General features: G+C 44.6%; 1 protein-coding gene across 6 annotated transcripts in view; it reads right to left on the bottom strand.

The window, feature by feature from the left end:
* Nucleotides 1-27,709, bottom strand: part of ARHGAP17 (Rho GTPase activating protein 17) — an 85,252-nt gene that overhangs the window by 43,025 nt on the left and 14,518 nt on the right. For all 6 annotated transcript variants that reach the window (XR_006382320.1, XM_044233573.1, XM_044233569.1 and 3 more), the window contains exons 2-3: nt 7,313-7,352; nt 4,103-4,207 (exon numbers count right to left, since the gene is read on the bottom strand). Coding sequence is in view for 5 of the 6 variants with exons in the window: in XM_044233573.1 (XP_044089508.1) it covers nt 4,103-4,207; nt 7,313-7,352 (145 nt within the window). In the remaining variant the exon portion in view is untranslated. The remainder of the gene's footprint in view (nt 1-4,102; nt 4,208-7,312; nt 7,353-27,709) is intronic.

Here is a 27,709-nt window from a genome sequence, read left to right on the forward strand (position 1 = left end):
TAAATATGGTGAGATATACTATATAATATTTATTTATTTTATATTATTTATTTATATTATTTATTTCATTATATATTATTTATTTATACTATTTATTTATTTATTTATACTATTTATACTAAATATACTATAAATATACTATTCAAAACAGTATTTGAAATGCCAAGATAAACAACAACAACTGTATTTACCCATCTCTTGTCTTCTCAAGTTGTTTTCAAGTAAGCAAATAGCAGGCCTCACCTGCCCCACAAGGAGACATTACCAGATTCTACACTTCCAGATCAGGAAGACAGGAGAAAACAGGCAGCGTGCCTTGAACATGGTGAGCGTAATTCAGACATGTTCATAATGCTGCCTGCCTTTTTCTTTCTTTTTAAGATTTATTCATTTTATTTGAGAGATAAAGAGAGTGAGCATGCAGGCAGGGGTGGGGAGGGACAGAAGGAGAGGGAGGGGGTAAGAGGATCTCAAGCAGACTCTGTGCTGAGCACGGAGCCCAACGTGGGGCCTGATCTCATGACCCCGAGACCATGACCTGAGCGAAAACCAAGAGCTGGACGCACAGCACTACACCCAGGCACCCCAGTAATGCTGACTTTCTGAGGGAATTTAAATCTAGGATAAATGCAATAATCAAAAGAAATACACTTTCTGCCACTCTGGAGCTCTGGAGGAAAAAAAAAATCATAAAAAGAGAGAGTCTACTTTGCAAGTATCAGAGAGCCTTGTGGTTTGCAGGCTCTGACCCCAAAGCTGCGACAATCCTGTTTCCTGAGGTATACAAATAAGGACATTGCGCTTACTTAACGCGGGTCTCCTTGATGAAGATGCTATCGACCACGGCCACGCTCCTCCACGATCACAGCTGCGCACTGCCGAGGCATGGACAGCTTTTTGATCACCAGGGAGTCATTTAAAAAGTTCTAAAGTCATAATTCATAAAATGTGTGCCAACTGCACAAAAAGCAGTCACTCCGGGTCTCACAGGACGCACAGCATGAGCTCTGCCGTGTCCAGGTCTTAGACCGAGAAGACCACCGCCTCCGAGTCTTGTCTCTTCACACACATGCGAGCCTCTGAGAGGCTCCTCCTGTGTATTCTAGGGCCCTAGAGGCTGCTGCTGTTTTCTCCACATTGTATGACCTCTGTGGTTACCTATCTTCTATCGTTTCTATGGTGACTGCTCCTCCCCCATGCACAGTGTAGACACCCTCAGAGCTCTGTCTTTGGCTCTTCTGTCTGAGGCTGGAAAAGGAAGCCTCTGGCATTAGGTTTTAGAAATGAGGGTCGGGCACCTTTGTCCATTGCCTAGCATATGCCCATCGCCTGCCACTCATTGCCCTCCTTTATTGCGGAGCTACCACCTCCTCCAGGAAGGCTCACCTGGCTACCTCTCTCATCCCATGATGCCCCATTCTTGGTCCTCCCATGATACCCTGTGCACACTTTGTTACACGTGTCATTTTATAATGATTGTGTCTCTCCGCACCAGCTGTGAGCACCTTTAAGGTGGAAACTACCTCTTCTTCATTTTCTGTCTCTAGCATTTGTATACTGTAGGCATTTGATAAATACTTGTTTGTTTGTTTTTAGGGAGTATATGGGACACCCAGGTTGAGCCTTCAAGCAGTCAGAGGGAACAACCAGACACAACAACATGAAGGACAAGGTACACACTACAAGTGGGAAGAAGCTGGAGACACCACTGTCAGGGGAAATGGGGTCAGATTATGAAAGGCTTGTCATGCTGAAGAGCTTGGACTATTAATCCCACCAACGGGAAGCAGCCAGCGCCCCCTTGAAAGAGGCACCATGGGCATTAGGGGCCACTTCCGGTGTGGAATTATCCCTCCAGAATGCAGGGATGCAGAATGTTTGGCATCTTGGTCCCCTCCCTCCAAACACAGTAGTGTCCCCCAGTTCCTACAGCAACCCAAAGTGTCTCTACATTTTTCCAAATCTCCCCAGGGGTGTACTTGTGGTCCCTCTTCAGAACCATGAAGCTAAGATTTTTTTTTTTTTTTTTTTTTTTCCCCAGGCAGGAAGACGACATTTCAGAACATTCTGGTGATCTGGCTGGAGACAGGCTGGAAAATAAGGGAACCAGAGGCAGGAACTGAAGCTGAGGGAATGACCTCACTGTCCAGGTGAGAGGTAATTAGGTTTTGCTTTAAGGCAAAGGTGGCAGAGATGGGAGTGGAGGTGAGGAATTCAAAAGATATTCCCAATCACAGGACTTGCTAATCAAGCAGCTATGGGAGGGTGAGGATAAAAGGAAAGGGAACCTAAAGTAACCCTACAGTTTCTGGCTTGCATAATAGGGTGGGTGGAACTCGAGAGTCAACACAGAAGGAAGAACTGGTCACGCACGCTGAAATAGACATCTGGGGAAGGAAGTGTTTTTGCTTGGTTGAGATGGTTTAGAAGCCGCTGGCATAAACACACCAGCCAGAAGCCATGAGAACAGAGGAGGTGGCCCAAGGAATGTGGCTGGGGGAATGAGGAGGAGGACAGAGCCTTAGGGTACCATGTGAAAAGGATCGGTAGAACAGAAGCCATGGCAAGAGGAGAGGAGCCGTGGGGACAGGACCAGGGGGCTGGCTCTGGTTCTGTGGGGCTGGACCTGCAGCAGGCATTCCTACAATCGTGGGTGTGCGCAAAGTTCCACTCGCTGGTCTCTACCTACTGTAGCCAAGCAAGTATTGCACAAGAGAGGAATAACCCTGTTGTCTCCATGTCCCATAGACATCTGTGGGAAAAACCTAAGGGTGACACAGATCACCCGCATGCCAGTTCTTCCTTTTGAGACATCTGGTGACAGACAAAACACTGCGGCAAATCACAGCTTCCCAGGATGCCCCTGAAATTATCGCCTTAATGGTATATGGGCTTCCAAGGGTTAGTATATGCAGCTGAGCCCGGATCTCGTAAACCCAAGGACGGGACGGCCCCATGATCACTGCTGCTGGTGGCACAGGAGGAAATGGATGGACACATTCGACGGTTCTCCGGGAGTTCAGCCCTCTTCCTCTCTACGACAGCATCCTGACTTCTCTTAGGGATTCACCCGGGGCTCAATAAAGCCTGTGAGCTGGAAGCGGCTCTAGGGCTGGGCCCCCATTAGCTTAAGCCAACCAGCACACCCCATCTCTTCTCCAACCTCACCCCTGCCCACAGTAACCAGGGTGGAATGGGAATGTTCGGGAATGGGAAATATGGCTCAATACGGACCAATGCAATGGGAGGTGGTTTCTACCTGCCAAGGACCTGGGAAAAGAAGATTTCCCACTCCATTAAGAAAACTACTGAAGGACGCTTTCTGTTCCTGCCAGACATGCACAAGGAAGCAAGTAGCTCATGGAAGCTGCTGGTGGCCAACCTGTGACCACTGAGAGGACCCATGTAGGGATAAAGCAGACACTGAAGAAGACAGAAGGGACAGAAGGAAAGAAAGTAGGGTTCTGGTCAAACCACTGAAATGCTAGCCCAAGTTTTACCTCAAGTCCACCCCAGCTTTTGGACGTTTCAGTTAGTAAGCCAATAAATTATGTCCATTTTCCAAGTCCATTTAAGACAGGCTTTCAGCTTTTTTGCCATCAAAGCATTCCTAACAGACATCTGTCTTATCAATGACAAATGGCTCACTAAGTCTTTAAAAGCACCTGGAGAAAATTCAGCATGAGCAGGGCTTTTGGCTCAGCAATGTCTTTTTTTTTTTTTTTTTAAAGATTTTATTTATTCATTTGACAGACAGAGATCACAAGTAGGCAGAGAGGCAGGCAGAGAGAGAGAAGGAAGCAGGCTCCCTGCTGAGCAGAGAGCCCGATGCGGGGCTCGATCCCAGGACCCTGAGATCATGACCTGAGCCGAAGGCAGAGGCTTTAACCCACTGAGCCACCCAGGCACCCCTGACTCAGCAACATCTTAAGCACAAAAGAATGTTCTGGTCAGGCAGGTAGCATGAGAGTAAGTGGCAATACAAGGCATAAATCAGCAAGGCAACGCTGCTGCTCCTGCTTGAGGAAAACCAACGGGCCGCAGCGTGCAAAGCCTCATAGAGACATACGGCCCACGGCCCCAAGTCACATCCGTTACTCACATATCTCCTCTCCGCGTCGGTGCCATGCTGGCCCTGGAAACATGCCATCAGACGCTTGTGCGAATGGTGACACATTGACCGAACCGTGTCCAGGCGCCGCTCGATCTGACAAAACAGAGACAAATGAGCCATTTGAAGGGGCTGAAGAACACACGCAGCCTCTTCGTCCATGGCGCCGGCACCCATGGTCTAAGTGTTCAGCTCTTGGGTAGATGTGGAAATGGTTCCCATTCACTTACACCAGCAGTTCTCACTACTGATATTTGGGGCCAAATAATTCCAACTCTCAAGGGCTAAGTCTGCACGCAGGGAGGGAGCGGAGTCTGGACCAAAACCATCAGAAAGAGTGGTGGCAGCCGTTACACACCACAGTGCCCACAAAGCCCGGGCTCCAGCCTGCGCGGATGCAGGTGCACACCTCAGGCCCAGCCCCACTGCCACGCGGAAACAACCACAGGGACATTCAGAAGCGAACCCCCGCAGATGGCGACCATGCCTTCCACGCACAGGACATCATGCTGAGGGACCAGAATCAAAGTTCTGCAATTTCCACGCAAGGTCAGTGTCTTCAAAATGGCTCCTTATGGGGTTTAGGATGGGTTTTTGGCTTTGTTTTTGTTTTGTTTTGAATAAACCTCTAAAGCAGAAGGGACAGCCAACAGTAAGAAATACTGACTATGGGGATCCACGCATCACGATTTAGCTTCCCAAAATATTATTGCTGGGATATGGCTGTTTATGGCAAAGAGAGCTGCTTTTCACGGGAAGGAATGCCAAAAATGTGTATTCTGATGACTCATTAAGACCAAGTGCAGGCCCTTAGGGATGCTTTCTATTTTAAAGAAAAATCAACAAATTCAAAACAGAATGCATTTTTACCCTACACTGTTTTACCCAGTGATATGGTTCTGTGTTTCTTCCTTGAAGGTCCTCACTGCCCCGGCAGCTTTTCTTCAGAGCCAAGGCCCGACCACCAGGACCCTGATCTGGCAGGCATATAAGGAGCAGATGCCACATCACCTCCCCCCCGATCTTATAATGACCAGATTTTAAAACACTGGGAAAATCATACACACTCTTTATGTGCCAAGAAAACAGGCAAATCAAAACCAAAACCAAACAAGAGCACCCCATCATTTTGCTTTGATTCTGACTGCCACGAGAAAACTGTCAAGTTCACAGGGACGGGGGCCTCAGTGTCTTTTGTTCACTGACTTCTCCCGAGTGCCTGGAATGCTATCTGGTTCGCAAATATAAGGTGTTCATTTAATTTCTGTTGAAAGGACAAGTATGTGTCACGTCCCTGGGCAAGGTAGTAGAAAAACAACAGTAAATAAATTGAGGTTCTCACCCTCCCGGGATTCACAGCCTCCCAGGGAATTGCCACACGAGCAAAATGCACTTACGAGTGAAAAACAAGAGGCAAAATAGAGCCTCTTGAACTGATCTAAGAGGCAGGGGGACACAGAGCAAATTCAGGGAAGTTTCACCCCAGAAACAAACAAACAAATCTTTGTGGCTTGGGATCCATCCCTCCTGCTTTCCTGTTTGACCCATTAACTCCTGCTAATAACCTTATGGGGTGGATATAGCCATTATCTTCATTTTAGAGAAGTGGAAACTGGGGCACAGGGAGGTTCAATAAATCTCTGAGGCCACAGAGCGAGTCAAGGGCAGACCTGGGTAGGAAGGCTCCACACTTTTACCCATTACTCTCTTTCTTTATAGTCAAAGAAGGGGGAAACCATCTGTAGCAATGATGGCAGATGTGGAGTAAGTATCCGTGTCATGAAATGAGGTGTTCCTAGAAACTGGCACACTCTTGGGTCCCAAGTGGATGTTCGGGCAAAGAGACAAGCACAGATGGTTGCCGCCTGCCTCCTATGGGAACTCTGCCATCCTTGAACTGCCTGAGAGGCCCTTTGGCTGCATCTTGGGGCTTCAAGGATTCAATGAGATTATGTGTTTACTGATGCGGGATGTGGGAGACAGAACATAGACATGAAAACCCAGTCAAGTTAAAGGTTAATACCAAACAACATTGCTGGAAGTCTGAAAATGAAGTTGAAATAGATGTTACCATGTATTTAAGCCAGCGAGGAAATATTATTACGAACATGATTATCTAATAAATCTGGGTGGGGAAAAAAAACCATTCTAATCCTTAATAAAATCTTCTGTCCTTTAAAAAAAAGGGGGGGAGGGGTGCTCTTAAAATCTTGTACCTGTGGCTGGCTGTCATAATTGAGAAGGATGTTCTGACACGGGGTGGTACAAGCCACATTCTTCTAAACTATGCCAGCTCCTTCTCTCCCTAGGGAGAGAGGGAGAGTCACCTGGGAGCAGATCTTTGGTCTTCTGAGGTCAAGTGCACACACCTACTGTGGGTTATGGAAATGACACGAGCAAAGAGGCTTCAGAGAAACCTCAGTGCAGGAGGGGCTCTGTCCTTCCCAGTGTGCTCTGGGGTGGGCAGGGGAGAGAGGGGGGCTGAGGTGGAGCGAAGGCATGTGTATAAAGGGTCCCAGGCCTTCTGGGAGAAACTCTGAGCCCCAGAGTTCAGGAAGCCTGTTGAGAGATGAAGTGCAGGAGCCCTGACTGAAGTCCCCACAGGAAACGCCCCTCCCTATGGAGAGGAAAGGACATCCAGGTGGCTGGCAGAGCACCTCAGGGCCTCAGAGCAGTTCTGCCAGATCTGGTCACTGTCACTGAGACTCTAAGTCCCTCGGGACCCAGCTCAGCCCAGAACTGGGGAACAACAGCATGAAAGGGAAGGAGAAGTGGAAACTCTAGGTTGGAGCCAGTGGGGCCCTCCGCCACAGCTGGTAGGGCCTGTCCCATCTAGGACACTATCCCAGCAGCAAACAACAGTCCCTCCGCCTGCCCAGGACCCATGACCAGGCTTCAGTGCCAGTGAACTGGCCCGTATACCCCAGCCCAACACCTGGCACTAGAAAGCAGGACTAGCCCCATCTGAACTTCAAAACATGACACCAAGGTTTCAGATCCCTTTTCCATCACCATGCAGCCCAATTGCTCTTTTTAAGGATCCGAACCACCCTGATCCATTTTACTTTATTCTGTTTCGTCGGAGAATACACGCGTACACACATACGTCCATCCATCCATCCACTTCCATTCTCACTATGAGATTTGGTTTGGTTTGGTTTTCCTCTTTAAACAAAGCACCTGAAAAAGATTTTTTATTACCTGTAACAGATCTTCACTGAGGACCTCTGTCTTCTCGGCTCTGTGGGGGGGGAGGAAAAATCAAAAGTTCAGAGTTAGAAATCCAGAAATGCAAAGCAACTCAGGAAATTCAGTAATAACCATCCTGGAGCTTAAAACAAAACAGGCAGGAATGAATGATAACGTGGGGAGAAATTCCACCGATGTTTACATCAGAGGGCTGCTTAAGCAAAACCAAAGAAAACCAAAGTTCGCAGAGAATGGCAACCCCAAACAAGAGCCAAGGATCGAGACCAGTGGCTCCCCTACGTGGGCTGTACAGAATCCCTGGCAGGGGGGCGGGGGTAGTGTGCTGACATAAAATGCCAGTTTCCAGGTCCCTACTCTATTCTAATTTAGCAGGTCCAGGACAAGATCCTGCTGCATTCTGAAGAAGCCCCTCCTGACCAGAATTCCATGGCCCCAGACCCACAGACCACCCTTTGGGAAAAGCCTGCTTAGAGAAGCTTAAACTTCATTTCTTAAAATGATCGTTTCTACTTTCATGGCCTTACTGAAACAGGTTTGTCACAAATCCAGGAACAGGATTCAACAATAGCCACTCAAGATGGTAACATCTGAGAATTCTCTCTTTCCAGTATCTCATTTCGCCTTTAAAAAGAAACCATATATTCTGTATGCCTGTGCTTGCTCTCTCGCCCTCTCTCTCTGATACATAAATAAATAAAATCTAAAAAAAAAAAAAAAAACCATATTTTCAGCTTTCCTCCACCTACGCCTTTCAACTACCATTAACTACATTAACCCCATAGACCTTTCCGGAAAAGCCGACCGGCCACCCCACAATCAGCACAGGGGCATTCAAAGCTGCTCGATCCTCGGTTGCCAGAATACAGTACTTTTTTTTTTCAAGTTTTGTTTGTTTTTTTTTTTTTAATTTATGTATTTGACACAGAGGGAGAGAGGGCACAAGTAGGGGAGCAGCAGGCAGATGGAGACAGAGAAGCACGGTCCTCGCTGAGCAGGAAGCCCAATGCAGGGCCTCAATCCCAGGACCCTGGGATCATGACCTAAGCTGAAGGCAGAGGCTTAACAGACTGAGCCCCCCAAGCACCTCGATCGCAGTACTTTCTTAAGAAGACTTTCCTCTGCGGTCCAAAAGGACAGCGCCTTTGCTGTACATAAACCCAGAATGCTAGCAATCGAGGTGCCCTGTTCGGACTTCTGGTTTAAACAGTGAATGAAGCCAGTCAATGAACATCCCTACCTAACTCCCGTTGAAATGAACAAGGAAACTTTTAAAGGGAAAAGAAAAAGTCTGTTTCAGCCCTGAATGTGGTGTTCGATCGCAGAGTTGGGGAAAGGGGAAGAACATCAATGAACCAGAATTCTGAAGCCTTTTAATAAGATTTACTGCAGAATGGAAGGCTGCATGACCTTCCCTGTGAATGAATCTAATGCAAGAGAAGGAAAAGCCGTTTGGCCAGAAAGTGGATGGGACCCCCTGAGACTGACCTCAAAACACTGCTAAAGCTTAGTTCAGTACAAGTCAGCTGCTTGAGGTATGGTGGTGCACACCTCCAGCCCACGCTTGGACGACGGCAGATCAAGTAAAAGCTGGCACTGCTACAAAGGATTCCAAGACCAGTTGTCGCTGCAGTGCCCTAGTTAACACAGAGATGCCAACAGCAGTGGCTCCCACACTTTCCTGCAGGAAACCAGAACTCTGGGCTCCCAGGTTGCCTGAACCTGGGACACCAGAACTCAGATACCTCCCAGGTCCACAGGAGCAGAGCCTGGAGATGAGGTCAGAGCCCCCGCTTTCAGAGGAGGCCAACTTTCAACTCTATGAACAAGTTCTGCAAGCAGCGGGCCAAATTATGCCATCCCAGACCTTGCTTGGCATGCATGGTGCCAGGCATTGCGGAAGCGCCAAACATAAGTAAGCATGCCAGTTAGGGAAGTGGGGCAGGGCCCCAGCTGACTAGGAGCTCAAGCAACCAGTCTCAAAAAGAACCCTGATGGCCAGCCTCGCAGGGACATACCTGGCACGAGACCACCATAGCTTCACCATGACTCCTGTTCTCCAATAGCCTTGTCCCTCCTCTAGCAAAATAGCAGCACTGGATTGTATAACTTTGGCCTCATCTTCTCTGGCCAGGACCCCGTATGCCTGGGATAGAACTGTGAAACCTCCTCCTTCTTAAGTATAAGTATACACAGACCAAAGTCCCCAAGGCCTATTGAAACATTCAGAGTTCAAAAGAAGAGATTCAGAACCAGTAAGTCCTTTGATGAGATAAAATTATTTAAAAAATATAAGAGAAGAAGAGGAAAACTTAATTTTAAAGTCCCAATGTGGACCATTAGCAGGTATGAGAAAGTTACTAATAGCTGAGAACCAACTGTATGCATCTTTTCCCAGCAACTTGTTTAGTGACCTCACACTGGTAATTTGAAATGAAAAATCAAACACAATACAAACAAATGCAAACAATACAAACCGGGCTTTTGTTGGGGGGGGGAGGTTGTCAAACACCTATGAGCACAGCACTGTAACAGCCACAAAGAAAATAAAGCAAACGTAAAAACAAACCAAGTATTAACTTCAAGAAAAAACAAAAAGTCCGTCAGAAAGAGTCATAGTACACTACTATGCTTAGCTGCAAATAATTGATTGTATATAATAATGTGAATATCAAACAGTAGTGTATCCAAAAATTGTTAATATAACTGTATTGGAAGGAGAAAGTCACATAAGAGCATGAAACCCTCGTCAGCATGACAGTAAGCCAGTAAGTAATAACCAAAACTTCATAACTTGAAGGATAGCAGTTTACATATTTGTCTATAAATGTATATATGAGTAAATGCCAGAATAAACAGAAATTTGAAAATAGTTTCTTCTGGGGCTGGGAGAATGAGATTAGTAGAGAGAGAACCCACTGTGGTAAGTCTTTCACCATTACTTGACTTTTTAAACTACCTGTATAGATAGTTTCAAATTTTAAAAAATAATATCTCGACCTCAGCCGCAGCAACATCTTCCTAGGAACATCGCCAAAGGCAAGGGAAGCAAAGGCAAAAATGAACTATTCGGATTTCATCAAGATCAAAAGCTTTTGCACAGCAAAGGAAACAGTTAACAAAATCAAAAGACAACTGACAGAATGGGAGAAGATATTTGTAAAGGACATATCAGATAAAGGACTAGTGTCCAAAATCTATAAAGAACTTAACAAACTCAACACCCAAAGAACAAATAATCCAATCAAGAAATGGGCAGAGGACATGAACAGACGTTTCTGCAAAGAAGACATCCAGATGGCCAACAGACACATGAAAAAGTGCTCCACATCACTCAGCATCAGGGAAATACAAATCAAAACCACAATGAGATATCACCTCACACCAGTCAGAATGGCTAAAATCAACAAATCAGGAAATGACAGATGCTGGCGAGGATGTGGAGAAAGGGGAACCCCTCCTACATTGTTGGTGGGAATGCAAGCTGGTGCAACCACTCTGGAAAACAGCATGGAGGTTCCTCAAAATGTTGAAAATAGAACTTCCCTATGACCCAGCAATTGCACTACTGGGTATTTACCCTAAAGATACAAACATAGTGATCCAAAGGGGCACGTGCACCCGAATGTTTATAGCAGCAATGTCCACAATAGCCAAACTATGGAAAGAACCTAGATGTCCATCAACAGATGAATGGATAAAGAAGATGTGGTATATATACACAATGGAATACTATGCAGCCATCAAAAGAAATGAAATCTTGCCATTTGCGACAACATGGATGGAACTAGAACGTATCATGCTTAGCGAAATAAGTCAAGCGGAGAAAGACAACTATCATATGATCTCCCTGATATGAGGAAGTGGTGATGCAACATGGGTAGGAGAAGAATCCATGAAACAAGATGGGATAGGGAGGGAGACAAACCATAAATGACTCTTAATCTCACGAAACAAACTGTGGGTTGCTGGGGGGAGGGGGGTTGGGAGAAGCGGGGTAGGGTTATGGACATTGGGGAGGGTATGTGCTTTTGGGTAAATTGGAAGGGGAGGTGAACCATGAGAGACTATGGACTCTGAAAAACAATCTGAGGGGTTTGAAGTGGCGGGGGGGGTGGGAGGTTGGGGTACCAGGTGGTGGGTATTATAGAGGGCACGGCTTGCATGGAGCACTGGGTGTGGTGAAAAAATAATGAATACTGTTTTTCTGAAAATAAATAAATTGGAAAAAAATAATAAAAAATAATATATTAGTTACATTTTTCAGGGACATGCTTGATAGGGTTTCAAGCAATGCGTAAGTTCAAGTGATGCATAACTCTAACTTAAAACAATGGGTCCAATGGCTAATCTGCACAAAAGTATACAGAGTGTCCAGACTATAAAACAAATTTGTATATTTAATGTCCTTCTTTTCAAATTAACAACCAAGCCCTTTGCTTTAAATTCAGAGGTACTTTACCAAAAAAGCTATTTGGAGGTGGAGCTACACATGGAACATATAATGGGAAAATGTTAACATCTTGCTTAAAAATAAATTTATCCTATGTTTCCTGCCCCTGTGGATACTCTATATTACATTGATAAAATTAGTTTTTTTTTAATGTAAAAAAATTTTTTAAGATTTTATTTATTTATTTGACAGAACGAAAGAGAGAGCACAAGCAGGACGAGTGGCAGGCAGAGGGAGAGGGAGAAGCAAGCCCCCGTGCTGAGCAGGGGGCCCCATACGGAACTCGGTCCCAGGATCTTGGGATCATGACCTGAGTCAAAGGCAGATGCTTAACCGACTGAGCTACCCAGGCACTGTGACAAAATTAATTTGAGAGAGAAATCCAATTTCTCTAAAGACGTGTTTATTTGAGAGAGAGAACACAGATGTATGCGCAGGGGGAGGGCAGAGGGAGAGGGAGAGAATCTCAAGCAGACTCCCCACTGAGCATGGGGTTCGATCTCATGATCTGAGCCCAAATCAAGAGGATGCTTAACCGACTAAGCCACCCAGGCATCCCCCAAATGTATCTTTTTAACCAGATTTTTTAAATTCACTGAAATTATTAAAAATTACCTATTATCAGAAATGATTACTTTACTGAGCTTTATCAGCCTTACTGACTTATAATTGACAAATAAAACTATACTTGTGTATATTATATATATATTTAAAGTATATAATGTGACAATTCAGCTTGCATATATATTGTGAAATGATGACCCTAATCAGGTTAATGAACATATCCATCACCTTCCACAGTTCCCTTTTTTGTAACAGTAGCTGTGAGAATGCTTAAGATCTACTCTCTTAGCAATTTTTAAGTATATAATATAGTATTACTATAATCCCCAGAGCTTATTATTTTCATTTCATTTATTTATTTATTTGACAGAGAGAGAAAGAGAGATCACAAGCAGGCAGAAAGGTAGGTATAGGGGGAGGGGGAAGCAGGCTCCCCACCAAGCAGAGAGCCTGATGTGGGAGGCTCCATCCCAGGACCCTGAGATCATGACCTCAGCCAAAGGCAGAGGCTTAACCCACTGAGCCACCCAGGTGTGTCCTGCCCCCCAGAGCTTATTCATTTTATAACTGAAGGCTTGTACCCCTTGACCAGCAACTTCCCATCCTTTAGCCCCTGGTGACTATCATTCTACGCTGTTTCTATAGATGTGACCTTTTTTTTTTTTTTTTTTAAGATTCTACATATAAGTGAAATCATACAGGATTCGTCTTTCTCTGTCTTCAGGTTCATTCATGTTGTTGCAAATGGCAGAATTTCCTTCTTTCTCATGGCTGAATAATATTTAATATTCCTGTGTGTGTGTGTGATGTATGTGTGTACATACCATAGACATAGACACATATATGTAGGTATCACACTCACACCCCCTACATCTTCTTTATCCATCTGTCAACCAACACTTAGGTTGTTTCCGTACCTTAGTTGTTGTGAATAACGCTGCGGTGACTATAGGAGTGCAGGTATCTTTTGAGATGCTGACTTCATTTTCTTCAGATACATACTCAGCAAGTGGGTTTGCTGCATCATATGGTAGCTTTATTTTTAATTTTCTGTGGAACCTCTATACTGTTTTCCATGATGACTGTGTTCTCATCAAAGTACACCTGGGTCCCAATTTCTCCATATTGTCGCCAACATTTGCTATCTCTCGCCTCTTTTATAACAGCCATTCTTACAGGTAGGAGGTGATATCTCATTATGGTTTTGATTTGCGCTCCCCTGATTATTAGTGATGTTCAGCACCTATGCATGTACCTGTCGGCCACATGTATTTCTTCTTTGGAAAAATGTCTAGTTAGGTCTTTTGCCCATTTTTAAACCAGGTCATTTGGTTTTGTTTTTTTTTTTTTAACCACTGAGTTGTATGAATTCATTATGTACTTTGGGTATTAGCCCCATATCTATAATTTGCAAATATATTTTCCCATTCTGCAGGTTGCTTTTTCATTTTCATTGCATCCTTGCTGTGCAGAAGCTTTTTAGTTTATGTAGTCCCACTTATTTATTGTTGCTTTTTTTTTTAAGATTTTATTTATTTATTTGACAGACAGAAATCACAAGTAGGCAGAGAGGCAGGCAGAGAAAGAGGAGGAAGCAGGTTCCCTGCCGAGCAGAGAGCCCAATGCGGGTCCTGGGATCATGATCTGAGCTGAAGGCAGAGGCTTTAACCCACTGAGCCACCCAGGCACCCCTATTGTTGCTTTTGTTGACAGTGCCTTTGGTGTTATATCCAAAAAATCAATGCCAATGTAGAGGTCAAGGAACTTTTCCCCTATATTTTCTTCTCTGAGATTTGTGGTTCCTAATATTACATGTAATTCTCTAAATCATTTTGAGTTAATTTTTTTAGAGTGGTACAAGGTCCGATTTGCCTTCTTTTCCCAACATTATTCATTAAAGAGATTGTCTTTTCCCCATTGTGCATTCTCCGTGCCCTTGTCAACAATTAGATGACTATTTACATGTGAATTTATTTCTGGGCTCCCGAATCTTCCACTGATTTATGTTGTTGTTGTTTTTTAATTCCAAGACCATACTATTTTGATTACTACAGCTTTGTAACAGGTAGACCCTTGGACAACACAGGAGTTTAGATGTGTTAACCCCCTTGCAGCCAAAAATCAGCATATAGATTTTAACTCCCAGAAAGCTTTACTACTAATAGCCCTACTGTTGACCAGAAGCCTCACTGATTAACATCTTTATATGCTACATGCCTTATTTACTGTATTCTTACAATAAATTAAGTTAGAGGGAAAAAATGAGATTAAACAAATTGTAAGGAAGAGAAAATACATTTACTTTACTGGACTGCAAAAACTCTGTATGTAAGCTATTCAAACCCATGTTGTTTGTTCAAGGATCAAGTAGTTTGGAATCAGGAAGTCTGATGGCTCCAGCCTTGTTCTTTTTGCTCAGGATTGTTTTGGCTATTTGGGCCTATTGTGGTTGCATGTGGATTTAGAAGTATTTTTCTCCTTCTGTGAAAAATGGCATTGGAATTTTTTAAAAGATTTTATTTATTTATTTGACAGAGAGACAGAGAGCATAAGTAGGCATAGGGGCAGGCAGAGGGAGAGGGAGAAGCAAACTCGCCACCGAGCAGGGAGCTCAATGTGGGACTCAATTCCAGGACCATGGGATCATGACCTGAGCCAAAGGCAGCCGTTAACCAACTAAGCCACCCAGGCACCCCAATGCCATTGGAATTTTGATAGAAACTGTACTGAATGTGTAGACAGCTTTGGATAGTATGGACATTTTAATAATACTAAATCTTCCAATCTATGAATACAGGATATCTGGGAAAGATGACTTTTAAGTGACAAATCATGATTCTGGAATGTAATATACAAATTGGAGTGGCTCCTTCACACAATAATACTCCCGCTGCCCTATGCTATCCCTACCTTCATTTTAGGGAGCCACCACTGCCGCTACCTCCCCCAATATGTGGTCCAAAGGGCTTGATCTTCCTCATCACTGCAACTGGTCCAAGTCTCAGTCCTTTGTATGTTGAATTGTTTTGAAGTGTTCATCTTTACCAGAGACCTGGAATTTTTACCCAAGGCAAGTCCAGCAAGTATTCAGAATACTGGCTAGGGTGCCCATTTAAAGGATTTATAAGCCCCTTGGTTTTTACTGAGATGTGATTTTTTTTTTTTTAAGGATTTTATTTATTTATTTACTTGAGAGAGAGCGAGAGTGAGAGAGCACGAGCAGGTGGAGCGGCAGGCAGAGGAAGAAGCAGGCTCTCTGCTGAGCAGGGAGCCCGATGAAGGACTCCATCCCAAGGCCCTGGGGTCACGACCTGAGCTGAAGGCAGACGTTAACGGACCAAGACACCCAGGCGCCCCATCTGAGATGTGTTTTTTTTTTAATCAGGTTTTAAAAATTCATTAATAAAGCAAAGAGGGGAGAAACATATTAAACTTATCAAGGCACCTTAAAGTGATCCAAAAATTTTAAAAATAATACTTGCTAGATCAGATTATTTTAAGTCAGACATTTTGCTACACAGATACAAACTTTTTGTTAGATGGGCCTTTTTTCTGCTTTGTCAGAGCCGTCTTTGTGTGCAGTGTTCTGTGCTTGAAAACACACTTGAATGTTTCCTGTCTGTAACTAGGAAAACAATACAAAGCAGGAAAGCATTTCCTGCTCGCCATTTTACTCAGGGATTTGTTTTTTCCTACGCACGCCACTGTGCAATTTCACAAGTCATTCAGACAAGGCTTACAGCAGGCAGCAGTTGTAATTTCTTGATTACTTTTTGGTAAAGCATAACCTTTTTCCTTATAACTCCCAAAGCCTTACAGCAGCAGGGCTGTGCAGACCTTTATGCCCCCCACCCCCTTCTCCCTTGACTGGTTGTAGTTCTGTCCCACCTTGCAGTTGAGGCTAACCAAAGTCTCACTCAGCCCCCTTCCCAGGCCATGAGAAAATGGAAATGCATCCAATCTAAAGTCATTCAGCTCACCAAAAAAGACAGAGATGCTTCAACTAGGACACAGGGCCAAAGGAGAATCTCCAGTTGGCCCAACAACTTCCAACCCTAATGGCAGACTGATTTCTGGAAAGGTTTCTGCCAAGGCTATGCTCAAATGCCTGACACCATGACTGTGAACCGCCATCTTGTTTCCCAGGATACCACCTACCACACTAGGGCCACATACACCTACATGAGGCATGTATTCCAAGCGCCACGGAAATCAGTGCTTGAGGCCACATCACCAATGCATGTTGTGATCTTCCAAGCACTGCATGTACCTAACCTCACCCCTGCCAGCAGAGAGTTCCACGGGGGCAGAGACCAAGTCTATCGTAGCCATTGCTCCCCGGGCTCCAGAACCCTTCTTGCCACCTGCCTGCCACACAGTAGATGCTTCGTAAAAATACATGAAATGAATCAGTGGAAAAGTAAATGGCTGTCCCAACAATAGAGTAATGGCTTGAAAAAAGGATCTTTCTCAATTTCAAAAGAGGTAGCAAGAAAAAAAAATTCAATAGCAGTAGGCAGGAAAGCAGACGAATGCACAAAATTGTCTTCCACAATATAATCCACAATGACTAAAATTCAAAGGTGACAGTGCCTTCCCAAGTTAATGTTTTTTTTAGTGAAAAAAAATACAGAAAGTAAACTATCCATATTACCAGGGGTCAGCAAACAATAGCCTACAGGTGCAACCTAGCTCACTGCCTATTTCTGTACGACCAGTAAGGTAAGAATAATTTCTACTTTAAAATGGTTGGGGGCGGGACGCCTGGGTGGCTCAGCCAGTTAAGCATCTGTTTTTGGCTCGTGATTCTGCTTCTCCCTCTGCCTCTGCTCCTTCCCCCTGATTGTGCTCTCTCTCTCTCTCTCTCATTCTGTCTCTCTAAAATAAATAAATCTTAAAAAAAAAAAAAAAAAGTCTGGTGGGGTGAAAACTCAAAAGAGGAATACATAATACAATGTACCAGAATTACTTGACATTCAAGTTTCCATGTGCACAAATAAAGTTTTATTGGAACACAGTGAGGCTGACTGGTGGATGTATTATCAATGGCTGCTTTCATGCTACAACAGCAGAGCTGAGTTGTTCTAACAGAGACCAGACGGCCTGTGGAGCTCAAAGTATTTACTCTCTGGCTGTTTGCCAACCCCAGGTCAACACCAGTGACTCTCACAGGGTGTGGTGCAAACCTCACTGAGGAGGGTTTTGGGAATCGCTCTGAGAACTGGTATGGGAGGCCGGTCTGGAGGTCTATTTCGTTTTCTTAGACATTCCACCTCATGTCGGAGAAGCTGCTGCCGGGATGAATGGGGGTGGTTGACTGTTAATATGGCCCAAATGTGAGACACAGCCCAGGGCTGATGATGCTGGTGACGGGGTGGGACCAGAAATTATGTCTCTCGTCCACCCACTCACCTCCCCTCAGGCCACTGAAATATTGTAACTATTGCTTTCTTCCTGATTCCTACTCATAAACATATTTCAGGACAAGATCCTACCGGGGTCAGGCGTCAGCCAGCTTTATCTGGAAAGGCCAAATAATAAATATTTCAGGCTTGCAGGCCACACCATGGCTGCTGTTATCACTGAGATCTGTGGTTATAACACAAAGGTCACCAGGGACAACACAGAATGAATGGACCTGGCGATGTTCCAATAAACTTGACTTATGGCCACTGCCATGTGAATCTGCAGAGGGTTTGGGTTTTTTTTTTTTTTTTCCTTCTAAGTAGGCTCCACGTCTAGCATGGAGCCCAGCACAGGGCTTGAACTCGAGATCCTGAGACCAAGACCTGAGCTGAGATCAAGAGGCAATGCTTAACTGACCGTCACCCAGGTGCCCCATGAATTCACATAATTTTCATAGGTCACAAGATTTTCTTCTTTTGATTCCTTTTTTTAAACATTAAAAAAATGGAAAAGCTCTTCTGAGCCAACTGGGGCTGGATCTGGCCCACAGGCCACAGTCTGCCGACCCCTGATCTGTGTACAAGCAACGTGTGCTTTCCCATGAAGCTTCAAGCCTTTCTAATCACTTCCAAATTCTTCTTACTTTGAAGGGGATTTCTGTGCTTTCCCAATTCGCTCTTCCGAAGGCACAAGACACAAGACGCGAGCTTTTCAAGACCTCACCAGGATTGTTCCTTTCAACCCCTGCAGGCATTCTGAGCCCCGGAGAGCAGTGGCTCTTCCCACTCAGCCCATCTCTACCCACCGACGGCTAACAGTTGGCCCAAGAGCCAACACTAACTTCAAACATCCGTGTCTTCCCGTGGCCCCAAGATCCCAGTTCAGATGGTTTGGGTTGACAAATCCACACGAGAGATGATAAATCTGTGGGTTTTTCACTTAAATAATGACTTCGATATATCAATTGAAAGGAAAGAAAGGCGGGGGGCATGGAGAGAAATTTTAAAGTGATTTGAAAGTCTGGTTACCTGCAAAGATCAAAGCGCATGTTTGCTAAAAGAGAGAAACTGGGGTCCGTCAGTCGAGGAATCTTAATACTGTCTTTGGGGCGACGACACACATGGTCATTGTCTACAGTGAAATTCATATTTGCAGGGAAATTACAGGGGCCAGCCCCACAGCTAAGTGGTGTATTTCATCCTGCCGGGAACCAGATTTTGTGCAACGCCGTCTTCTCCTGGTACAAGTGTTTACAAAATCCACTTGAGCCTCTGTGCTGCGTCTGGTTTCACAGAGAGCCAGGGGACGGCTGGGTGAGTTGTTCCTGTTCTATCTCATTAGATTAGCTGTCTTCTTAAATGTCTGGGCAGGGATCTGAAGGCTACTTAATTGGATTTTAAAAATAAAGGAACCCTCTGACACTTTATAAATGCAACGATTTGTTACACATTCCACAAAGGAGTTTAAAAAGTCTTACAAGAGGGTTTGTAGCCCTCTAAAGGGAAAGTATGGGAAAAGAAAAACAAACGATTCCCATGCGTAACACTGAAAAGAAAAAGGATATTTATCAGCAGGAAAATGATCAAATAGAAAGTATTTTGGTAATAACATGGCTGAAATACACCTAATACATCTACACTCTATGCTCTGAATTATTTCCCCAAATGATCAAAGTCTGGCCACATAGTTACAGCTTTTCTGAGATAACATTTATTTTTTACTTGAAACAGCAGTAACAAAACCCTTATCAATCTTAACGGACTCTCCACAATATTATTTGAATTCTAATCCACGACTAAGATGAACTATTATATATTTTTTAAATCAACTGAATTGAGGTTGGTTTCTTTTTTTTTTCTTCCTACACATGTAAGCTTATACGGCAGCTTTTTGTTTGGTCACTTGGCCTTTTTCCTCCCCTCTCTGGCACACGAAATGGAATCTCTTTGCTGTCCCAGCTGTAACCACGTGCTAAGTCTGAAAGCTCCACCAACAATTTCTGCTTATGGCAAAGTGGGACGGAAGCTCCCTGCCATGGGCACACTCTGCAGACTGCCTTCAACAGTCTCCTGCCTCAAGCTGCTCAAGTCAGTTACAGCACTGGCTTGGACCTAGAGGCAGCTGAGTTTGAGATTTCAAAATGTATTCAAGCAGGCAGAAATAAAAGCAATTTGCAAAGATCTCACTGTGGACAATGCATGTGGAGCTAAACCCTGTGGAGTGGGGGAGATCTGGGAGGGGGTCCGGTTTACTGGCACCCCAACGCAAAGAGGCCAGCCCAGGTGGAGCTGGATGGCCACACACAAAAATTGGAAGCAGAAGTGCCAGAGGCAAGGCCACACACAAATTCAAGGGCTCGGCTCTGACTCAGTGCTTGGGCCACCGGCCGGGGGGCCCTCTGCGTCTTAAGACAGGTTGTGCAAGCCCTCTTCCAAATGCTTCTTCCTGAGTCAGCACATTTGGACTTTCAAGAGCCATGTTTCCATAAAAGCAGGTTATAAATGATCATTAAGTTCTCAGGCCAGGATCCATTTTGCGTATAGCTTATCTGAGGGACCCATTACACTTGCAACTTATCTAGAAGACAGCCCTAGTAGGCGCCTACTGATTGCTCTGAGCCACGGTGATCCAGGGAAGAGTAGTTAAAAAAAAAAAAGTCTGAGATAATGGTGATTTTCAACCATGGCTATGCATTATACCCCAAGGCCTTTAAAAATAATACAGATGATTCCATTTTTAAGAAAAGGCCAGAAAAAGCAAATCTAGGGGGGCCTGGGTGGCTCAGCTAGTTGAGCCTCTGCCTTCAGCTCAGATCATGATCTTGGGGTCCTGGGATCAAGCCCCCGTATCTGCTTCTCCCTCTCCTTCTGCTCTCTCTCTTCTCTCAAATAAGTAAATAAATATCTTTAAAAGAAAAAGAAAATCTATAGAGGCAGAAAGTAGATTAGGGCTAGCTAGAAGGGAAGGATGGGCTAGACAGGGCATGAGGAATCTTACTGGGGTGATTCAATGGTTGTCCAATCAGACGGTGGTAATAGTTACACAATGCTGTCAGTTCACTTAAAAAAAAAAAATCACTTAACTGTAAACTTAAAATGGGTGAATTTTATGACATATAAATAAAGTTGTTTTAAAAATAATACCTGTGGGGCGCCTGGGTGGCTCAGTGGGTTAAAGCCTCGGCCTTTGGCTCCGGTCATGATCCCAGAGTCCTGGGATCGAGCCCCGCATCGGGCTCACTGCTCACCAGGGAGCCTGCTTCCTCCTCTCTCTCTGCCTGCCTCTCTGCCTACTTGTGATCTCTCTCTGTCAAAATAAAATCTTTAAAAAATAATAGTAATAATAATAATAAGACCTGGACCCCAACCCAGAATGACTGAATAGGAACCCCGTGGCAGAAGGGAGGGGAGGAGGCACCTGGCATTTTGTTTTAAAGCTTCCCAAGCCATTCCAAAGTATGGCGAGGGTTGAGAACCCCCGTGTCAGAAGGATCAGGGTACCAAGCCAGCAGGTAGTGGAGTAACCACCAGAACATGACAGAAAGAGGATCTAGTAGTAAGTGTTGGCAGTAGCAAAAACAGTCAGAAGTGTCCCTCTAGCACTGGCCACAGACGAGCTCTTGCTATGTCAAGACTGCCTGGTACGTGGTCTGATGTACACGGCTCGTCACGGAGTTCCCTCTACCTTCACAAGGAGGGTGAGCTGAGTGATAAGAAGCTGGCAGACAGCAGATTCTAAGTTGCACCGTAGGCAAAGGAGGAGGCAGAATATGGTACGAGCTGAGTTAGGGCTCTAGGGTCAGGCAGACCTGGCAATGAATCCCAGTGCTTGGGCTCTACCGCTGTGAGTGTCCGTGTCCTCCCCATTAAGATGGGAATGATGGGAATAATAATACCACCACCCCAGGGATTGTTTTACAAACACCACGACCTCATTTCCCTGGCACCCCATGAAGCACCTGGGGCATGAGTCGTTCTGAGCATCATGACCCACCACCACCACCTTCAGAGAGCTCCCAAGCTAGGTCATCTCTGGGAGAGACTTTTCTGCAGTGACCAGGCTGTTCTGGCTTCTCCCAAAAGTTACACAAAGACACAGAGTGGCATCAAGCCTCCAGCATGAGGAGGGCAGCCTGTTTCATCACAACAAAGGGTTGGTTGTGATGACCCCGCATGGGCTGGAGGCCACCGATGGGAACCATGGGCACAGAATGCACAGAAACGTGCAGACTGGGTGTGTGGTGAGTTAGCAAAAAACCCTTCACCACAGGATCACTGTCTTAGCCCTCTGCACCTGCTGGTCCTGAGCCTGCAGAAGTCCCAGCTGCATTCATGGAGGGCCAGAGAGCTCTCTGCACAGAAACCACCTTAGCGCAGCCTCACTATGGTCCACTCGGGTCCTCATTCACTCAGCCGGTATTTATGGACCCTCTCTAAATGTCAAGAACTGGGGAGGACTGAAGGAGGGACATGGGCCACAGTCCCCACCCTTGGCGGCTAATAGGAAAGACAGCAATATAAACAACCAACTTCAGTCAATGTTTCTAGGAGCAGAGAGAGAGGCCAGGAAAGGCTTCACAGTGAAACAGCCTAAGCAGATCTCAGATAAGACAGAACACCCAAAGAGGACGGGCGAGGGAATAGAGAGAGGGTCCTGCACCTGGGCCCAGAATCAGGGCTGAAAAGAATCAGGAAGCAGGAGGCCATGGGGAGCCATTGACAGTTTCTCCCCAGTGGAGTGGCATCAGATTTGAGTTTTCAGAATGCAAATTCTGACAGCACAGTACAGGCTAAAGGTAGGAGAACATCTGGAGGGCCTCTGCCGTGATTCAAGGAATGAATAAGAACAAAGGCACGAAGCCCTACCAGTCTGATGTTGGCCAATGATATGCTGCTATTTTAACAGAAATGGCCTGGCTGAATCACTGACTGTAAACCATCAACTTGAAAAACACTTTAAAAAGTTCAAGAAAAACCCATAAAACATAGAGATCTTTCTGATCAAGAAATGAATCAGATATAGAAACTAGAATTCATGGGCCATAAGTGAGCTGATCACCAGATTTCCAATACTAGATTAAGTCTGCATTTGTACATTTTTTTCTTTTATGGAAGCACTTTTGCATATATGATTTCATCTTATTATGACATGTACGCTTATGGGGCAATTTTCACCTCTATTTCATGGGTGTGGAAACTGGGCAGACACCCATTAAATAAACTGCACATGAACCAAAGTCTTTGGGCCCTCAGAAGGAGAGCAATTTTAAGGTCACTGACCAAAGTTGACTCTCTTGATTTGTTTTCGTGCTAGACCCTAGTCCTAGGTCCCCAGCAAACTAACCATATGCTCTAAAAATACAACCCCTGACCTTCCTGTACCTCACTTTATTTATATTTGCACCACCCATCTCACACAACTTTTAAGAGACTATAATAGAACAGAATATTTGAGAGAAAAGAAACTATTTGAAACCTTCAAAACTGTGCTTTGCAAAAGCAGGGCTGTCTCTCTATAAACAACAAGAAATGTTACATATTTTTAAAAGGCATGCAATGCTGAGAATTTGGAGTAATTGTGGGTCCTCTAAGTTTCTACAAGGAATACACATCACAGAGGTAGCCCAGAAATTTCTATGATTAGCATGGTGCACAAAATGAAGGGGAAAAAAATGTTCACCTGGAAAAATGGGGTGAGGCTGCTTTTAATGGATGCTGGATAGATTCTGGGTGGAGAACACCATAAATCTTCATTTGCCCTTTTTTAAAGGTCAAAGAAAAGAAAAGAATGTTCCAGCACCACAGCTTGATGGATGGAAGGACGCTGTTGATGACTCAGAACAGAATATCGATTTTTTTTTAATGATGCCTTTTTCTCAAAAGGATATTCAGAATAATAAAAATGTTCTCTGAGTAAAGCTATGTGGCCCATCACTACATTCACCCACAGGCGGGTGTCATGCATGCTTTGCCACTAACCTTTTCATCGGATTAGTCACTGAACAAATATTTGTTGGGTTCCCTTCGGTGAGCCATCATGAGTAACAGACATGGGCCCTATTCTGACAGGGCTCAATGACTGTCGAGGAAAATCAGCAGTTAGACTCCAGTACGATGAGTGCTGTGCCTGGGGAAGCCCAGGGCCTCTGAGGGTAGAGGCCTGTCATCACTATCACAGCTGATGTTTAGGGAGCTCATACCCTAGAGAGGTGCTTGGCACTGGTCCACATGCTTGGTAAGAATTAATCCCCTTGATGTTCACAAGAACCCTATGGGGTAAGTACTGTTGCCTCCATGTTATAGATGAAGAAACTGAGGCAGAGAACAGTGAACAGACTTGCTCAAGCTTTCATAGGTAGGCTCTGAACCCAGGCAATTCTGCTCCCCAAGACCCTGTTCTTAACTTCTGGGTTCCAGGTGCTTTACATGTAGTAACTCATTGAATCCTCAAGATAATTGTGTGATCCGTGCTATTACTGTGCCCTTTCTGGAGATGAGAAACCTGGGCATTGAGAAGTCATTAACGTGCCAGGGGTTTGAAAACATGGGAGGGCATCTGATGCAGAGTTAAGATACCAGGAAAGTTTTTGAAACTGGTGATGGCTTTTGAGACCCAATAAGTGAGTTGGAGCTGGATGCTTGGATGTTGGGTAGGAGAAGGGTATGTTAAGGCCGTGAGGACAGAGTTAAGAGGGAGAGCACAGGAAGGACACACACAAGGTGATACAGCTCTGGGAGAAGACTTGCCCCCAGTCCCCGGACCCCTTAGGCTTGGGTGCATGGGGCCTGCTCAAGTCTGATGGCCAAGTTGGAGAACTAAAAGGAAACTTCCAATACTGAGCCACCTAGATGCCCCAGAAGTTTCCAAATTTAACAAACAATGAACAATCCACTGATCTAAACTCAGACTACTCCAAGGAGGATAAACACACATACAAAAAAACACACCTAAAAAGATCAAGGCCAAACTGTGGAGAAAGAGAAAATCTTGAGAGTAGACAGAAAAAAAAAGGGGTACTTAACAGGCAGGGGAGCAAAAAAGATGATGGCTGACTCATCATCAGAAAGGCTATGACCAAATGACAATAGAATGACACTCTAAAGTCCCGAAAGAAAAAAAGTCAACCTATACTTGTACATCAAATGCAAATATTTCAAAGATGAAGGCAAAATAATAAGATCTCTGTGCCCAACATGGAGCTCCAACCCCCGACCCGAGATCAAGGGTCACCTGTTCTTCCAACTGAGCTAGAGAGGAAACCCTGCAAGAAAGACATCTTTCAGAGACAACGGCTAAAGAGATTTCATCTCCTGAAGACCTCACCACAGCACTGTCATATTGAGGGGAAGGATAGAATTTAGGCATTTGACATCTGCACTGGACCAGTCCAGGGTGAGGAAATTTCTTAGGGAAGGTGGCAAGGGCTCTTACTTCCCATGCTGATTAGTCATGGCTGTCTGCAGCCCTGGTCAAAGGAGAACTAGAAGGTTACACCCATGCTCCCTGGGAAAGAGAACCAGAGAGACTGAGAATGGTGACAGAAAGATGTACCAATCGTTCCAACTATAGATGTCCCCCCCCCCCGGGCTAAATATCATTCCTGATGTCACACCTTCCGTTTCACTGTGCAGCAGATTAGGCACAAGAAATGTTAGAGATTTTATCTACTTTCTAGTAAAGTATTAGGCTAGTTTAACATAAGGAGACTGCCAATTTTCAGCGTACAGCTTTTAGCTTCTCAGGTCTCTGACGTCTTGGGAGATTAAGAAGCAGGTCTGCCTGCAAGTGGCTAGGCAATTTAGAGTTAACTCTTTCTCCACCTTGCACTTTCAACATTTTGTTCTAAATAATTCCCTCTTGGGCAGCTGCCCAGAGCACTGTAGAATGTTCACAGCACCCCTGGCTCCTGCGTGCTCAGAAGCCAGTGGCAACATGCCTCCCTCTCCCCAGAGGTGACAACGAAAAACATGTGGAGATATTGCCAAATCGAGGGGGTGGGGGGGGGCAAACTATTTCCAGTTAAGAACCATGAAGATGATGATAATAATAATAATAATAATAAATGTTATGGTTGCCAGAAAGGCAAAATGATAGCAGTCTTTCTGTGTGAAAATCAACATAACTTGGTCACATTAATAGGATGGGAGATTTGCAGGAAGAGGATGGATGTGCCTCTGATTCTATTATGACCTCGTAAATAACTCTTCTTTGGTTTATTAGTGCTATTCCTGATGATGTACCTTTGGGGGAGTCCTATAGCCTGAAAAATGAAAGAACACAGAAACTTGCTTTACTTCCTTTCTAAAGGCTGTTTCTTTTTTTAGTTCCCTGGGACTTTTAAATGAATTAGTGACAGATTTTTTTTTTTTTAAGATTTTATTTCTTTATTTGACAGAGAGAGCACAAGCAAAGAGAGGTGCAGAGGGAGAGGGAGAAGCAGGTTTCCTGCTGAGCAGGAAGCCCAGTGTGGGGCTCGATCCCAGGACCCTGGGATCATGACCTGAGCTGAAGGCAGATGCTTAATTGACTGAGCCACCCAGACACCCTGTGACAGATTTTTTAATTTCCAAGAACTCTATGTCTTTTTCTCAGTAGCCTGCTTTTTTTTTTTTTTCTAATGGATGTAATAGCCTTTCTGAGGATTTTCTTACATCCTATTGTCCTGTCTTGGACAATGAATGAACAAATAAAACAGCACTTGCTATATTCAGCCACGGACCTACTTAACCAGTCATCTGGAACTTTTTCTGAATGGCTTTCAGTATCACATTTTTTAATTCCCAAGAATTTAAAAAAAATACCTTTCCTAGCATTTCAATGGATTTCAAAGATTTACCTATTTATTTGAGAGGGGGAAGGAGGCAGAGGGAGAGGGAGAGAGAAAACCTCAAGGAGACTCCTCCTGAGCTCGGAGCCCAGTGCAGGGCTCAATCCCACGGCCCTGAGATCATGATCTAAGCTAAAACCAGGAGTTGGACACTTAACCGACTGAACCACCCATGACTCCCTCAATGGATTCTAATGAGAGAGAAGAAATACACACGTGTTCAGTCAATGACCTTAAACTGTCCCCTCTAGTGTATTAAGTCATGAGAGAATTTTCCTATCATGGATAATTTCAGGAACTTACCGGTGGAGACAACAGGTCAACCTGCTGTGCTCTAACATGTTATTATGATAGTTGTGTTCCTAAGGGTTCATGAAAAATTCCAAATTATGAAGTCAATTCATACAGTGGCAGGACAGAGAATAGTCAGAATGGAGCATGTTACACTGACCCAGGAATTTCTACGGCGTCACGGGGCAAAGCATTTCCCCGTTTCTGGATATCACTTGACCATGGTGCTGGTCTCTTCTGATCACAAATGCTCCTATTAACAAGAACATCTTTATACAAGTATACCTTCTTTGCCACCCACAGCTCTAAAAGAACAGAGAAATACTCCCAGAAAGGTGAGTTCAGAAGGTGCTCACTCCTTTTGAGCAGGTACATTGGCTAAGACTGACAGCCTAGAGCACATTTGCTGGGGGTCAAAGCCCTGTCCACCACCTAAAAGCTGTGCAACTATGAGCAGGTTACTTAATGTCTCTGTGCCCCCATTTCCTTGTCTCTAAAAACAGAAATACTAAGAACTTCCAACTTACAGAATTGAGTGGATTGAAGGGAGATAATATACACACAGAGCCAATGCCTTGAAAGCTCAAAACACGGTTGTTATGGTGATGACATAAGTGGTTAAGAGCAGAGACTCTGGAGACCGACTTCCTAGTTCTGTGACCTCAAACAAGCTATCGAATGTCTCTGTGCCTCTGTTTTCTCACCTGTAAGAGGGGATAATACTGTACTGATTTGGGTATTAAATGAGTTGATACATGACTAGCACTTGGAATAGCGCCTGGTACACCGCAAGCATCCAAATAAATGTGAGCTATCAGTATTACAATTATTTTTTTTTGGAAGGATCTTT

The sequence above is a fragment of the Neovison vison genome, chromosome 14 (assembly GCF_020171115.1).
Source record: "Neovison vison isolate M4711 chromosome 14, ASM_NN_V1, whole genome shotgun sequence".
Taxonomy (NCBI): domain Eukaryota; kingdom Metazoa; phylum Chordata; class Mammalia; order Carnivora; family Mustelidae; genus Neogale; species Neogale vison.